The sequence below is a fragment of the Pan paniscus genome, chromosome 19 (genome assembly GCF_029289425.2).
Source record: "Pan paniscus chromosome 19, NHGRI_mPanPan1-v2.0_pri, whole genome shotgun sequence".
NCBI classification, from domain to species: Eukaryota; Metazoa; Chordata; class Mammalia; order Primates; family Hominidae; genus Pan; species Pan paniscus.
Window position 1 is genome coordinate 8,658,474 of NC_073268.2, and position 17,233 is coordinate 8,675,706.

The following is a 17,233-nucleotide window of genomic DNA, read 5'->3' on the forward strand; positions in this document are numbered from 1 at the left end:
GCTGAAAGCTTTGGGGACTCCCCAACCTCCATGAGGGACATGGAACTAGCTTCAGGATTGACATCGTCGTAAGAGTTTATCCTTTTCACCTCGACGCAGGACCCCACGGAGGAGCCCACAGAGTCGCCACAGAGTCCCCAGACCCAAGAATTCTTGTCCCTGCCTTGGCGCAGTCCCCACTGAGGGGGAAATAAGGGAAGCAGGAAGGCGGCAGTCCCAGGAAGGCCAAGGAGATGGGATTTCTCAGAAGCCGCGACGCGCTCATCTGCCACCCACACGGAGACGAGACACAATGGTTACGCTTCTTCCTCAACTTCCCGCCCCGTCTGCAAAAGGGGAAGAAATGGACACTCACCCACAGCCAGTCACAAGGACGGGGCCTGCGCTTGGGGCATCAGATGGTTCTCATGACACGATGGGGACCTTGGCTGTTACTCCTGATTTCACTCGCGGGGAGGGGACAGGGCTGGGTGTGCGCCCTTGGCTGGCCAGGACCCTTGAGGCCGTTATTTGTGTCTGGTGAAGTCCTGCGTATGGGCTCAGGGGCAGGAGGGTGGACTGAAAGGCAAGGTGACCCACACTGAGCTTTGGCACGGCACAGCCGTTCTGCCAAAGCACTAGCACACCACTCAGGCACCCCCTCCTCCCCAGTCCTGCTGCAGGGATAAGGGCAGGCCCCGGCTCTCCATTTCACCACTCGAGTTCTCGGAGAGGACCCGTGAGTGACTTCGACCCTGGCTCCCAGCCCAGCTGCTTCTCAGGAAGACGGGCCTGGGCCGGTTCTCACTTGCCAGTGGGACTTCACACAGCCGTTTGTCAGCTCTGTCCCCCAGCGACCGGCCTTTCGAAATAAGGGAAAGAAATGTACCCACTTCCTCCACCTCCTGCCCCAGAAGGCCTGGCATGCTTGCTGCCATGCCACCCGAGCCACTCGTCACTGGAGCCCAGGGAGGAAGGCCTCATTCACCTGTTTTATACATAAAGAGCCTGTGATGCAGTGTGGCCAGAAGGAGTCCACCCCAGGAGGGCCAGTCGTGGCCAGCGGTGGGAGGGGCTCTGGGGAGTGGCCTCACCCTGTGGCCCCAGTGTAGCAAGACACAGTTCCCAAGCTCAGTTCCCAGTGTCAAGGAGATCCAGAATTTCAATGCATTTGGCTTCATCTTTTTTCCTTCACCCCCTACTTCGACCCAGGCTCCCAGGCTTTTCCTGTAATCAGAGCCCACCAGGAAGCAGGAGGGCCCCAGAAGATGACCCCCACAAGCACCCCAGAGGCCAGGACGGAGGCTTCTGTGTGGAGGCTCGTTTGCCCCGTGTGTGCACACGGTTTTAGGTACACACACCCAGCCCTTTGCATATCAGGAAGTGTTCAGATGAAAGCAAACAGGCTGGGACAGAGCGGTGGGAATGGGGTCAGGAGTGGGAAAGCGAGCATGGAGGGAACGAGTTTCTTCTCCTTCAAGCTGGCACCTTTGCGAGGCCACCCCGAAGAGCAGAAGGTTTAGCTTCCTCCTAGCTGAGGGGTGGGGAGGGTGCAGGGGTTCCCAGCTCAGGGAGGAGAGGAGGAAGGGTGTGATTCTTTCACTCTGAGGTTTTCTTCTGAGGCTGTGGCTGTGGAGGGTCCTACTCCTCTTCCTGAGCCCTCCTACCACAGACCTGGCCTCCCAGCGAGTTCTTCCTTTGCTCCCTCTGGTCTCTGCTCAAGAAAGAGCCAAGCAGGGGCCCAGGAGGAGAGAGCTGGGGGAAGGTGGGGAACCCGCCCCGGGAGGAGAGAGCCGGGGAAGGGGGGGAACCCGCCCCGGGAGGAGAGAGCCGGGGAAGGGGGGGAACCCGCCCCGGGAGGAGAGAGCCGGGGAAGGGGGGGAACCTGCCCCGGGAGGAGAGAGCTGGGGAAGGGGGGAACCTGCCCCAGGAGGAGAGAGCTGGGGAAGGGGGGAACCTGCCCCGGGTGGAGAGAGCTGGGGGAAGTGGGGGAACCTGCCCCAGGAGGAGAGAGCTGGGGAAGGGGGGAAACCTGCCCCAGGTGGAGAGAGCTGGGGGAAGTGGGGGAACCTGCCCCGGGTGGAGAGAGCTGGGGGAAGTGGGGGAAACCTGCCCCAGGAGAGAGCTGGGGAAGGGGGGAACCTGCCCCGGGTGGAGAGAGCTGGGGGAAGTGGGGGAACCTGCCCCAGGAGGAGAGAGCTGGGGAAGGGGGGAACCTGCCCCGGGTGGAGAGAGCTGGGGGAAGTGGGGGAACCTGCCCCAGGAGGAGAGAGCTGGGGAAGGGGGGAACCTGCCCCGGGTGGAGAGAGCTGGGGGAAGTGGGGGAACCTGCCCCAGGAGGAGAGAGCTGGGGAAGGGGGGAAACCTGCCCCAGGAGAGAGCTGGGGAAGGGGGGAACCTGCCCCGGGTGGAGAGAGCTGGGGGAAGTGGGGGAACCTGCCCCAGGAGGAGAGAGCTGGGGAAGCGGGGAAACCTGCCCCAGGAGAGAGCTGGGGAAGTGGGGGAACCTGCCCCGGGAAGAGAGAGCCAGGGAAGGGGGGAACCCGCCCCGGGAGGAGAGAGCTCGGGAAGGGGGGAACCTGCGCCAGGCATATCAGGAAGGGGGCCCCTGCCCCACAGATTCTGCCTTTGGGGCATGAGCTGTTAGAAAGGCAGAGCAGGGAGGGGCTCTTGGTCTTGGCCCAGAGGAAGAGGCTCGTGGGTGGCAGGTGGGATCTAAGGGCTCCGTGTCTGATGGGGACAGGCGCCACTCCCTCCTTCAGGGAACGGGTGTGTTGTGGCAGAAACCACGAAGCCCTAACCTGTCTCCTCTCCCAGCAATAGAGAAATTAACAGTGTCAACGAACACTCAGGCTGTGTTCTAAGAGCTTTATGTGCCGGACACAGTGGCTCACATCTGTAATCCCAGCACTTTGGGAGGCTGAGGCGGGCAGATCACTTGAGGTCAGGAGTTCAAGACCAGCCTGGCCAACATGGTGAAATCTCATCTCTACTAAAAATACAAAAATTAGCTGGGCGTGGTGGTGGGTGCCTGTAATCTCAGCTACTTGGGAAGCTGACACAGGAGAATGGCTTGAACCCAGGAGGCGGAGGTTATAATGAGCCGAGATTGTGCCACGGCACTCCAGCCTGGGCAACAGAGCAAGACTCCGTCTCAAAAAAAAAAAAAAAAAGAACTCTGTGTATAAATTCCTTTAATCCTCACAACGACCCCATGAAAAGCATAGTATTTGTATACCCAGTTTGCAGATGGAAAAACTGAGGCACGATAGCTCATCCACCTGCTGAAAGCCTGGAGCCAGTACGGCCAGGCAGTCTAGATCCTCTGTCTGAACTCCTTTCAAATACACATCCTGTTAGTAATGACAACTATGTTCCTTTTTGGACAGCAATTCACGGTTTGGAAGACGTGTTTCACAAATGTCTGACGGGTTGTCTCTTTGCCTGTCCTCCTTTCTTCCACTAACAATTGAGTGTCTTAAGTAACTCAACGCTGTATGAGGTCCCAAAAGCATCTCCCGATCTTCTCAACCCCATGGAAAGAGAGAGAAAGAACGGCATCCCTCTCATCTTCAGATCCAGAAATGGAGGCTCAAGGAATTTATGTAGAGCTCGCCCAAAGCCAGCAGTTTTCTTTTCTTTTTTTTTTTTTTTGTGATGGAGTCTCACTGTGTCGCCCAGGCTGGAGTGCAGTGGCGCAATCTCAGCTCGCTGCAAGCTCCGCCTCCCGGGTTCACACCATTCTCCTGCCTCAGCCTCCCGAGTGGCTGGGACTACAGGTGCTCGCCACCACGCCCGACTAAGTTTGTTTGTACTTTTTTAGTAGAGACGGGGTTTCACCGTGTTGGCCAGGATGGTCTGGATCTCCTGACCTCGTGATCCGCCCACCTCAGCCTCCCAAAGGCTGGGATTACAGGCTTGAGACACCGCGCCCGGCCAAAGCCAGCAGTTTTCAAACCCACAACAGGTGTAAGACACCATGGGCCCGGCAATTACATATATATACAGGCACACAGACAGACAACAAACCGAAAGTTCCCTCACTTATCTTTCCCGTGTATGATGCATGCTGACATTTTTTCATTGGTTTAAAAATGCTGGTTCAACCCCTGTACTGGTTTCACAACCCACTGTACTGATTTCACAACCCAATGCACTGATGGGCTGAGAGGCACAGTTTGGGAAACAGGGCAATACGCCTGCTCTTCATGGCAGGGCCAAGTCTTGCCCTAGCTCCGGCCCCAGGCCGGGACCCTCAGCTACCTGCCACACTGCCCCTCACTTGGAAAACAGCTCCGTACACACAGATTAACTCCTGGAGAGATGGGACGTACTCGGCCTGGCGTGTGGCAAAACAGCTGCACATTCAGAGTTTCGCTCTTGTTGCCCCGGCTGGAGTGCAATGGTGCGAACTCGGCTCACTGCAACCTCCACCTCCCGGGTTCAAGCGATTCTCCTGCCTCAGCCTCCTGAGTAGCTGGGATTACAGGGGCCCGCCACCACGCCCGGCTAATTTTTTGTATTTTTAGTAGAGATGGGGCTTCACCATGTTGGCCAGGCTGGTCTCGAACTCCTGACCTCAGGTGATCCACCCACCTCGGCCTCCCAAAGTGCTGGGATTACAGGTGTCAGCCACTGCACCCGGCCTTTTTTTTTTTGAGGAATTTCACTTCCGTCGTCCAGTCTGGAGTACAGTGGCGCACTCTCAGCTCACTACGACCTTTGCCCCCAGGTTCAAGCGATTCTCATGCCTCAGCCTCCTGAGTAACTGGGATTACAGGTATGCACCACCACGCCTGGCTTTTTTTTGCATTTCTAGTAGAGACAAGGTTTCACCACATTGGCCAGGCTGGTCTCGAACTCCTGTCCTCAAGTGATCTGCCCACCTGGGGCTCCCAAAGTGCTGGGATTACAGGCACTGAGCCATGGCGCCCCGGCCTGCACCTGCACATTTACACAGTCATTCCTGGGTAACATAAATGTCAAGTCCCCTGGGACACTGACAGCATCTCAGGGTTGACGTGTGACAACACCTCACGTCATGGCAAGTACTTAAATGTGCATCTTAGAATTCTTGTTAAGAATGAGCTTCCACAGATCCACACTTCTGCGTCTCCCTTTTCTGACAATTACCTTATGTCTCAGGCTGCAAAACACCCAGAAGAAAGAACTTGACACACCACGATCACTCTGCGTAACATTCAGACACATCTAAGGAGCACTTTCTTCCAAGGCAAAACCACCTCACATCTGTGTAGTACTTTTATCTTCCGAAAACATTTTCATATTCCCCTCCCAATAAGACTCTCACAACGATGCCTCCATCTGGGAGGGGAACTGAGGCATGTTACCGAGAGCTGAGTTTGGCCTGATGCCTCAGAGCTGTGCCGCTTCTCAAAAGAACACAGACAGGCCGGGCGCAGTGGCTCATGCCTGTAATCTCAGCACTTTGGGAGGCCAAGGCGGGCAGATCACCTGAGGTCAGGAGTTGGAAACCAGCTTGGCCAACATGATAAAATCCCGTCTCTACTAAATACGAAAATTAGCCAGGAGTGGTGGCGTGCACCTGCAATTCCAGCCACTCGGGAGGCTGAGGCAGGAGAATCACTTGAACCCGGGAGGCAGAGGTTGCAGTGAGCCGAGATCGCACCACTGCACTCCAGCCTGGGTGACAAGAGCAAAACTCCGTCTTAAAAAAAAAAAAAAAAAAAAGAACACAGCCTCCCACCTCATATTTCCTGACACGGGGCCTCAGGATGGCACTAACGGTTCCCTCACCCAGGGAGGCAGAAGGACTTGGACGCAAGACTGCAGAGACTTCTTAACTGGATTGATTGGGAGTGACTGCCCAGAGCCCAGCGTGGAGAAGGCGCTCGGCCCCCGCCCAGGCAGGCAGAGCACCGTGATGGGTTCATGATGCCCTATGCCAGGGTCGTGGGTGACAGGTGTGTTTGCCATCTCTAAGCCGGGTGTGCTGCTTCTCCTGCCTTTTGAGAGCTGGAGCTGAGAGGCACAGGCCCTTTCTGGCAATGACCCGGGCTGCCTGATGCCCAGCCAGAAGCAGACCAGCTGCAGACTCTGTCCACAGGGAGGGACGGGTACAGGTCCCCTTTCCTCTCCAACTCCGAAAGCAGCTTCAGAGCATGACATCACCCAACACGGGCGGGGGGACCGGAAGGCCCCAGAGCAGGGACTGTACTCACCAGCAACAGGGCTTCCAGCTGGTTAATGTAGATCTCTTCGCTGGCCAAGAACCCCGAGAGAACCAGCTTCCTCATCTCCAGGCCTTTCCCTGCTTCCACCTGCACAAACGCAAAGCACAGCCAACAGCTCATGAGCAAGGAGGCCAAAACCCTGCGTGGACGGTCTGTTTCCCTGCCCTTCCCCGCCGACCTTTTTTTTTTTTATTTTGAGACGAAGTCTCGCTCTGTCACCTAGGCTGGAGTAAAGTGGCACAATCTCGGCTCACTGCAACCTCCGCCTCCCGGGTTCCAGTGATTCTCCTGCCTCAGCCTCCCGAGTAGCTGGGATTACAGGCACCTGCCACCATGCCCAGATAATTTTTGTATTTTTAGTAGAAATGGGGTTTCGCCATGTTGGCCAGGCTGGTATAGAACTCCTGACCTCAGATGATCCACCCACCTCAGCCTCCCAAAGTGCTGGGATTACAGGTGTGAGCCACCGCGCCCAGCCATCATGCCAGACTAATTTTTTGTGTATTTTTAGTAGAGATAGGGTTTCACCATGTTGGCCAGGCTGGTATAGAACTCCTGACCTCAGGTGATCCGTCCGCCTCAGCCTCCCAAAGTGCTGGGACTACAGGCGTGAGCCACCGCGCCCGGCCCCCCTTTCCCCTTTCCCCTTATTTTAAGCGACACTTTCATAGTGGATAAAAGTCAGATATTATGATAAAAATATACAAAACATGCAGAAATATAAAAGGAAAAGACAATCACCCATATTCCTCCTGTAACATCTCGTTTTGCTTCCCTCAATCTATTTTCCACATTTCCCCATCTGATATTCATCCATCGATTCATCCACCTGCCAACCAAGCCAACCTTCTCATGGTGAGCAAGACACAAGGACCTGCCCCAGGTCTGCTGGGCAGTTTAACGGGCTGTGCGGGGATAAGGATGTTCAGGAGGGAAAATCAGAGTCATGACTGAGGCAGGGCACGGTCACAAGGGAGGGCACACCAGGGGCCAGAATCTAAGTCTGGGGGGCAGAGAGGGGTCCCAGAGGAAGTGACAGATAAACCGAGAGAAGTGTGGGTGCAGAGAACGGAATGGAAGGGCCCCAGCCTTGAGGCCTCCTAGTCACAATTCTGTCCTTATCCTCTTGTCCCCAGGGGCTCAATCCCACAACAGAAGGCCAGCTGTGAGCCCCTCAGCCTTACCGCACCCCTGCCCCACACACTTGCCCCAGCACTTCCTGATCACCTCACTGTGCCGGGAACAGATCCAAAGTGGCCTTCTCCTCCCTCCAGAACTGCTGCTCCTTAGTGTGGAGGTCACACGCTATTGGGCATTGGATGTCCACCAACTAGCACAGTGCCTGGCACAGAGAAAGTACCCCCAAAGTCTTCCTCAGTGGAAAAACATGCATAGTAATTCTTCTCAGCCAGGACCCCCAAGAGTCATCCCTGGGCCCCTCTTCCTTCTCTCTCCTTTCCCTCTGCCACACCGAGCCCCCAAGCCCTTCCGCGCTTCCCTGCTCATCTGTCGCCTCCTGTTCCCTCTGTCCCACCCCTCCCCTCTCCTGTGGCTGAGGCCCCCGGCATCTCACCCTGTCACCTCCTGTTCCCTGTGTCCCACCCCTCCACTTTCCTGTGGCTGAGGACCCCTGCATCTTACCCTGTCGCCTCCTGTTCCCTCTGTCCCACCCCTCCCCTCTCCTGTGGCTGAGGCCCCCGGCACCTCACTCTGTCGCCTGGGTTCTCGAACCGACTTTTCCCCCCTCTCTTCCTCTCCTCCTGCCTGTCCCACATACCAGAGCTGGATTCAACTTCTAAGAGTGCCACCTTACCCGATGCTCGCCAAGGACCGAGTATGAATACTGCAAAATGCGAGTACTTGGGGATTCCACGGGGCTATGTGTCCATTTATTTATTCATTCAATAAATATTTACTGAATGTCCACCAGGCCCTATAGATACCATGGGAAACAGACAGTGGCCCCCGTTCTCAAGTGGCTTAGACTCTAGTGGGAAAGACATTTATTTTTTCATTTTTTTTTTTTTTAGAGACGGAGTCTCGCTCTTACGCCCAGGCTAGAGTGCACTGGCGCGATCTCGGCTCACTGCAACCTCTGCCTCCCAGGTTCACGCCATTCTCCTGCCTCAGCCTCCTGAATAGCTGGGACTACAGGCGCCCGCCACCACGCCCAGCTAACTTTTTGTATTTTTAGTAGAGCCGGGATTTCACCGTGTTAACCAGGATGGTCTCGATCTCCTGACCTCGTGATCCGCCCGCCTTGGCCTCCCAAAGTGCTGGGATTACAGGCGTGAGCCACCGCACCCTGCCGGAAAGACATTTAAAAAACAAGTAAAGATTCGGCCCTAGACTGGGACGTGGGGCCCACCATATCCTTTATGAGCCACCTGCAGTGGCCCAGATGCCCGTCCCTACCCTTCCAGACTTTCCCACAGCCAGGACATCGCTCAGTCTCCCCCACACGCAGGAGAACCAGCTTCCTCATCTTCAAAGGTCTCTAGCTTTCGGTTCGTTCTTTACCTGCTGCCTAAAATGCCATCTTTCCCTGAGGCATCGTGGCCACAGAAGGGGAGTGAGAGGGCCGGGGAGACAGGGTAGTGGTGAGGGACTGCTTGGAAGATGCTACACTGGTAGGTTTGAAGACAGAGGATGGGGCCACGAGCTAAGGAATGCAGAGAGCCTTTGGAAGCTGGAAACGGCAACAAAATGAACTCACTCCCCTAGAGCAGGGGCTTCCGATCTTTTGGCTCCCCTGAGCCACACTGGAAGAAGACGACTGTCTTGGGCCACACATAAAATACAATAACACTAACGACAGCAGATGAACTAAAAGAAATATATATAATGTTTTAAGAGTTTACAAATTTGTGTCGGGCCACATTCAAAGCAGTCCTGGGCCGTATGGCCACAGGCTGGATAAGCTTGCCCTAGAGCTTCCAGAAGCAATGCAGCCCTGGAGATCCTTTTTATTTTAATTAATCTATTTATTTATGTATTTACTTATTGAGACAAAGTCTCCCTCTGTCGCCCAGGGCTGGAGTGCAATGGCATGATCTCAGCTCACTGCAACCTCTGCCTCCCAGGTTCAAGCGATTCTCCTGCCTCAGCCTCCCGAGTACCTGGGATTACAGGCGTCCACCATCACACCCACTAATTTTTGTATTTTTAGTAGAGATGGGGTTTCACCATGTTGGCCAGGCTCGTCTCAAACTCCTGACCTCAGGTGATGCGCCCGCCTCAGCCTCCCAAAGTGCTGGGATTACAGGTGTGAGCCATGGAGCCGGGCCGAGATCCTTTTTAGATTTCTGTATAAGAGAACAAATTTGTATGGTTTTAAGCCCTTAAGTTTGTGGCGATTTGTTTCAGCAGCATTAGAAAAGCAAGACAGACCCCACGCTTCAGGCAAGGGCAATAGTTACTTATTGGCGGCTTCACAAATTCCAGGAACTGAGCTTCGCTATCTTCGTGGTTCAACTCACCAGAGTCTCAAAACCTGGCAGGTGTTATCATCTTCCTGAGGCACCGAGAGTCGGGACTGCCAGAGGCCTGCACAGCCTCCAGCACACGTAGCCCCGGGGGACAAGATCAGAGCCTGGAACAGCCCCCAGCTCCAGCCCCTCCAGGTCAGACCCTCAGGGGTCTTCCTGCTGCTTCCCAGCCTTGACAAATGGGAACTCATCCCCTGTGCTGGGGGCTAGCACCCCCTCCTGTTCCCTGCCAACCAAGGATTTGCCTGAGGGTTTAGCAAATGCCACACCGTGAGCTTTAACTGTAGAGCTGGTTGGACTAGGATAGGGGGAAAAAAGGGATTTGCAGCCCCAGCCACAAACAAGCTTCATCCCCCCTGGCACGAGCATAGACCCTGGAAGCCCTGTAATCGCCCATTTCTGCAAGATCCTCCCCTCAAGACTTCCATTCACAATCCAGTCTTGAAAGGCTGGTTCTGATGGGAAGACAACTCAGGAAGACCCTCCCTCAAGAGGTAACAGTCAGCCCCAAGAGTCCTGCTCTGGGCCCCGTTCACGCTGCAGTTTTGGCTGGGATGGGAGCAAAGGCGTTGGAGAGTGTACGGATGGGAAATTAGCCTCGGTGCACTTGGCTAACAGGAGACCTGTTGCTCAGTCACCACCAAAGGAAGGCCTGTTCCATCTCCCATCTTTTCCAGCTTTCCTCAGACTCCACAATTCCCAGTTTAGAGCCATGAGGAAATTCACATTGTTTCTTCAGTCTTTGCAGGGCGTCTCTTGTCTCATCAAACAACAGGCTCACCACTCACTCACCCATTCCCACCGGGAGCCAGGCACCGGGAATACGAAGGTGAAGGAGAGGTGCCCACGTGCCCAGAATGCTCCGGAGTGAGTTCTCTAAAGAGTTCCAGGTCCCACAGCCTCTGCCACGCTGCCTACCTGTCTCTAGCACCGGGAAGCTGCCTGTCCTCACTTCCTCCCAGCCAGAACTTGTGAAATGCAGTCCTGGTGGGTTCGTTTATCCTCAGCATCCTGCACAATCTGCTAGGCTGACAGTGTGGCAGCTTGAAGCCGCCAAACCAAAGACGTCAGGTCACTCTGGTAGGGACAGTGTCTAGAGATAAGGCGTGGCCAGCTCAGGCCTGGTCCTCCACAGAGTTGAGAGGCTAAATAAAGCCTCCAAACATCTGGATCCAGGCCAAGCAAAGACACAATCTCTCCAGGAGCACTGGCCTCCAAGACAACAAGCAGGGCTGGCTCTCTGGCTGCGACTCAAGGCTATAGGGCATGCAGCGAGGGTCTGAGGCTTCACAGACGGTAGAAGTCAGTTCACGGGCCACAGCTGGCTGCCAGGAGTACCCAGCAGGATCTGCTCAGAGTAGATGCCACCGGGCCTGGGGGTGGGGGTGGCCGTGCCTGGGGCTTATACCCACACCAAGCACCAACCTCAGGACAACTGGCCCATCTCAGTCTCAGGACAGCTGAGGCAGTGTAGAGACATCGAGAGACCCTCTCCTCTCCCAGCGCTAGGCGCTGAGGAAGTCTCTTTCAGCTGCTTCCTTGGCAGAATTTAGAACAGAGAAGACGGGTCAACTGCTGGGGGAAAAAGACCAAGTTCCAGCGGCCCCTCTCTCCTGAAGGGTGGATCCCCGTATTCTGGGCTCCCTGTTGCTGTCTGAAGTCTTAGGCAGGCACCATGGGGCACAGGCAATGTTTTGAAACTTCGGTTGTTCATATCCCACCCTTAAAATTTTGCCATACTCACATACCACCACCTGCACTATTCTTTACTCAATATTGTTCTTTACAGTAACTTTTTTTTTTTTTTTTGAGACAGAGTCTCACTGTGTCACCCAGGCTGGAGTGCAGTGGTAGGATCTTGGCTCACTGCAACCTCCATCTCCCGGGTTCAAGTGCTTCTCCTGCTTCAGCCTCCTGAGTAGTTGGGATTACAGGTGCACGCCACCACGCCCAGATACTTTTTGTGTTTTTAGTAGAGACAGGGTTTCACCATGTTGGCCAGGCTGGTCTTGAACTCCTGACCTCATGATCCACCGCGCCCAGTCTCCCAAAGTGCTGGGATTACAGGCATGAGCCACTGCGCCCAAGAACTGACTTGTAAAAAGCAGTCTTACCCTACACATATTTGAAATCGTAAGAAAAATGTACAGGTCATATTTTTTCTAATATATATTAAAATATATACTTAACCATTAAAATGCAAAATATAGATCGAGGTGCCACCGATCATTTCTCAAATCACCACATGTGGGGCCCGCACTTAGAAAAATATCCAAATGGGGGATACAGGCATGATGTGGAGGCACAAGAGACCTGGGCAGGTGAAACAGAAATAGAGATGTTTCAGATGATCCATTAAAAACTGGCACAGAATTGGGCTGGGCTCAGTGGCTCACTCCTGTAATCCCAGCACTTTGGGAGGCCAAGATGGGCAGATTGCTTGAGCCCAGGAGGTGAAACCCTGTCTCTACAAAAATACAAAAATTAGCCCAACGTGGTGGCATGTGCCTGTAGTGAGGGGGAGGCTGAGGTGGGAGGACTGATTGAGTCTGGGAGGTGGAGGCCACAGAGAGCCATGATTGTGCCACCGCACTCCAGCCTGGGTGACAGAGTGAGACTCTGTCTCAAAAGAAAAAAAAAAATGGCACAGAATGATACCTAAAGGGTTAATCTGCATTACAAAAGGGTTTTTATTCCTGACAAATAAGTTCCTTAAAATAGCACCTTCTACAACGCCCCCGTCACAACCCTACCTATCTTTAAATAGAATGGCATGAAACATTTTTGGCAAGTGTCCGCCATTTTACAGATGCAACGTGACGCTGCTATCAGTATTTGCATTACCAGTTTTACAGATCAATAACTCTTCAAAGGTAAGTCTGGGCTGAGATATGCAGCAAACTCCAGCTATAGCTTTGGAGAAAACTGCAGCCAACTTTACCTCTGCCCCCTAGGAAGACGAAGCGTCTCGGAAATGACACTGGAAACAGGATTGATTTATGGGCCTGGCTCTTGGGCACGTGCTCACAACGCAACTGCTGCTTAAGGTAAGTACCCCTAAAGTAAAGTAATAGCAAAGAGAATTGCCTTGGATTCCTACCAGCTGCCAGGGAAGGGTGTGCCAAGAACCTCTGCAGCCCAGGACAGGAGTGTATCATCCAGAAATGACCCTTGGCCTGCACACACACACACATGCACGCATCCAGGCCATCCCCAACTCCACTAGAAGTGGTCCCTTCTCCCCTGAAGTTGGTGCCATTTTATCAGTACTCTATTCTCACAGTCTTTTTTTTTTTTTTTTTTTTTTTTGAGACTGAGTCTCACTGTGTCGCCCAGGCTGGAATGCAGTGGCATGATCTTGGCTCGCTGCAACCTCTGCCTCCCAGGTTCAAGCGATTCTCCTGCCTCAGCCTCCTGAGTAGCTGGGATTACAGACGCCCACCCCCACGCCCAGCTAATTTTTCTATTTTTAGTAGAGATGTGGTTTCACTATATTGGTCAGGCTGATCTCGAACTCCTGACCTCAGGTGATCCGCCCACCTCAGCCTCCCAAAGTGCTGGGAATACAGGCGTGAGCCACCGCATCTGGCCCACCCTGCCTACTTCCGTACTCTATTCCTACTTCCGTACTCTATTCCTACTCCCTGTACCTGCCCCTTGCTCTGAACGCCTTGTGAGGGAAGATCACGCCTTGTTCCTGTTGTCATCTCTACAGTGCCAGGCAGGGTGCTCTGAAGAGCACCTAACCTGAGAGTGTTTGTTGAATGAATCCAGGAGCTTTCTTCCCACCGCTCTGTGGCCACCTGCTTGTCTTCTCCCTCTGAGGCCAATGCCGGTAGAGGAGGGAGGAATTCTAGAGGTGTTCAGGATGGAGCAGGGAGCCTGGAACTCCCCAGCATTCGAGAAAGGTCCCCTTCCCCCATGCTGGCAGCAAAGCAGAGGGGAAGACTCCATCCCGGTGCTCACGGGGACCCAGGAGGAGCAGCGTTTTCAGGTGTGACACGTGCTCAGGCTCTCTCGGCGTCCGTGGGCCACCGCCGTATGCAGCAGGACACCTCTGAGATGGAGCGAGGCTGGGAACCTGGTGCACCCTTCGTGGGCCCCAGCGGGCCTCACACATTGTGCAGATGCTCACAGGCACCAGCCCCACGCCAAGCACTGTGCAGTGTTCAGCAGTGAATATGACATGGTCCTGCTCCTCCAGGAGAATGGGATATAATTGCGGAGGCAAATGTCTAGGGTTCTGAGCATCTGAGCAGAATGAAACACGGGCTTAGCTGAGGCATACGCCAGGGTCCAGCAGAAGGGGAGGTCCAGGAGGCAGCCTCTGAGTGGGCCCACATCTGTGCTGGGGGCTTCCCAGAGGAGGCCCATGAGGGCCACACACCTCCCATCCCAGCATTGCTACTCCCAGCCTGACTCCTGGCTCAGGAGCAGACTTTCCCACCCTGTTCCTAGTGGGGAGGCTGGTCAGACCCTAAGTGCAGAGGCCTCCCTGAGCCCACCGGGAGACGTGACTTACCCCCACGGCCCTACGCCAGCACCAGATCAGAGAAGACAGGGTGGGGTGCCAGCCACTGCCAGCCTCCCTGCAGCTCCACTCCCCACCCAGGCCTGCAGCCACCGCTCCACCCATCCTCACACATCAGCCATCTCCCGTGGTTCTGCATCTATTTTTACCTCCATTGGCTCCTCCTCAGAGCCACACTGTAGAGTGGGTGGGGCAGGACTGTGATCCCCATCTTCTGTGAGGGGCAGGGAGGCCCAGAGAGGTTCAGGGACAGCCTCCCGTCCCCAGCAATGCTGGCTGCACATGCCTTCTAGGCCCCGCCGATGGGCACTGGGTTAGGCAGCCTCGCCTAGCAGTCTGCAAACTCCCCGAAACGCATCCTCACTGGGCCTCCCTTCTCGACACAGAACCAGAGAGCAGTTGAGCAAAAGGCTGAGGTGGAAGCTCTGAGAGGTGTGTCCAGGAGAGAAAAAGGAAGACCGCTGTGGTGTGCCGGGCCAGACTCACAGAGCCGGCGTGGTTCCGGGGCCGCCCTGCTCCTCAAGGGATTCTGGCCACCACTGCCCTCCAGTTCCCCCGGGAGGCAACCTCTCCTACAGGACGGGGCATTGCTGCAGAGAACGCCGTCAGCCCCAGAGCGGGTGGGCCAGGGCCCAGCAGATGCTCCCTGCCTGTCCCGCCTCGGGAAGGGCACCTGCCCACCTGGCTGCAGCCTCCAAGCCAGCTGTTCCCTCCCCCCTTCAGCTGACCCAGTGCTTTTCCTTCAAGGAAGCTCAGTGACCTCTGGCTCTTGCCCTTTGCAAACACCCTCTTGCCTCAGCTCAGAGACACCAAGTCCCTGTCTCCTGGCTGGGAAGAGGGTGGCCCCTCTCTTGCGGTTGCCGTGGAAACGGGGGATTCCTGCCCACCCGCTCCAGGGAGGCGGCGAGGCTCGGGCTGACAGGCGCACCAGGTGACTCCTGGCACAGCCGCCGGAGCCCTGAGCTGGGCTGGCCTGGAGGGGGCGGCAACCACTCCCCCGAGGACACCGGTCGGGGAGGCAGGCCCGCCCCTCTCCCCCGGGAACAGCTGCCGGGGCCGGGACCCTCGCGGACTCCGCCGAGGGCTTCCACCCGGCCGCGCGCTCTGCGCCCCCATCAGCCATTTCTCCCGCGCACCTTCGGCAGCGCCGGCCCGGCCCCCCCCAGCGCCCAGGGCGTGTCACGCTCCCACCTTCACAGCCACCAGGAAGGGGGACCCTGAGCCGGGGCTGGTCGGGGTTCCCAGCTCGCACTCCTCCAGGAGAAACACATCTTCGTCCTCCAGAACCTTGTCCAGCAAGCCTATCGCCTCCTCTTCCTCCTCCATGGCAGCCGGAGCCCGCGGAGGGCAGACAGGAAGCGGGGTCCACGCAGCGGCGGCGGGAGGAGGGAGGAGGGAGGAGGCGGGCGGGAGCGGGGGCAGGTCTACACCCGCGCGCCCGGCCTGGGGCTCCCGACCCGGGACTGCATCCCGGACCTAGTCCAGCCCGCTCCGCCGCCGCCGCCGCCGCCGCCGCCGCCTCGCGCGTCCTCGCCCGGCGAAAGGGGGAGCAAGGCCCGGGCAGCCCCTGACGCCGTGCCCGGCCCGTGGCGGAGGCGAACCCGCCGCACAGCAGCCCAGCGCCCTCCTCCGAGTCCCGCCCGGCCCCGCAGGGCCCGCCCTTCCCGGGCTCCGGGGCTCGGGCTCGCGCTCGCTCCGAACACACAGGAAACGCGCGTCGCGAGGTGGAGCCGCCCGTCCTCTGGGGTTGCGGGGCCGCGGCTGGTTGAGGCTTCTGCGGCGGAGGAGGAGCGAGGAGGCCGCGGCCGGGCCGGGCCGGGCCGGGCCGGGCCGGGGTGGGGTGGGGTGGAGCGGGGAGGCCGCTTCCCAGACGCATCTTCATTCCCCGCGCGCGGCCGAGCCAGGAGCCCGGCGAGCAGGGGCGACCCCCAGAGCCACCCCGGAGTCCCCATGCGCCGGAGCCCCCATGCGCCGGAGCCCCCTTCCGGAGGGGAGGCCCCGGCCCGCCCAGAAGCCACAGCCGCGTCCCGGCCGCCGCTGGAGGAGTCAGGCTTTGCAACAGACAGGCCTGACCTGCCCCCAAGCAGGAGCGCGGCGCCACCACGGTCCTGCTCACGAGCGGTGGGCGTCCCACTCACAGGGACCAGGATCCCCCTCCTCCAAGCAGCCCCCCTCCTCCGAGCAGTCCCCCCAACTCACAGGTGCTGAGACCAGCACCCCCACCTCCTCCGAGCAGCCCCCCTCCTCCGAGCAGTCCCCCCACTCACGGACGCTACTGACACCAGCACCCCCACCTCCTCCGAGCAGCCCCCCAGCCACCCCACCGCAGGGGGCCATCCTGCAAGGGGAGTGCACACAGAACCCAGGACAGGCACCCAGAACCCAGGACAGGCACCATCGCCGGCCCTGCCCACTCCCAGCCAGCTTCCCCTGGCTTCTCCAACGGTTGCAGAACCCCCAACTGTGCAGGGAGTGAGGCCACATTCTGGTCCCCCTGGCCCTAGTTCCCGGATGCACATACACCTCCTTCCATGGGAGGAGGAGTCCAGGGGAGGCCCTGGGAAAAGCTCTTTTACAACCCAACGATGGAGCAAAGGTTGCAAACGGCACCCATGAGGGTGCGGGTGAGGCCTGCGGGTGAGGCCAGCCGGTGAAGCGAGCCAGGTAGGGCAGGGTGAAACCACCACTCACTCCAGCTGATGGCTGCTGGAGGAAACGCAAGCTCATGGCTGCCTGATCTCTGTTCAAAATAAGCTAAAATCTGGCTTATTAACAGGAATGCTCCTGATTTTAAAACGATGGCAAATAATTAACATTTTAAAACAACATGGTGCCGTCTAAATGAACCACACCTGTGGCCCGAGTTCAGGCCACAGCCCCCCACTCCCCCCAGAATTCTTCAGAAGCTCTGGGCTCTAGGTGGGGCTCATGCAATTCCATTGGCAGCAGAGAAGCTGCTCTCTCTGGAGAGAGGCTCCATCCTGTTTCAGAGCTGAAATACAGAGCAGGGGATTGGGGGG

At 56.9% G+C, this 17,233-nt stretch overlaps 1 protein-coding gene across 4 annotated transcripts in view; it reads right to left on the reverse strand.

Annotated features, from left to right (window-relative positions):
- The window catches only part of ABR (ABR activator of RhoGEF and GTPase), a 199,505-nt gene that overhangs the window by 102,468 nt on the left and 79,804 nt on the right, over nt 1–17,233 (reverse strand). For 2 of the 4 annotated variants that reach the window (XM_034941210.3, XM_057300352.2), the window contains one exon: nt 6,183–6,281. The exons of 1 other annotated variant lie outside the window; for it this stretch is intronic. In XM_034941210.3, the coding sequence (XP_034797101.1) occupies nt 6,183–6,281 (99 nt within the window). Of the gene's footprint in view, nt 1–6,182; nt 6,282–15,404; nt 15,890–17,233 lie in introns of those variants that run through there. One more of the 4 variants, XM_034941212.3, reaches the window with a different exon arrangement.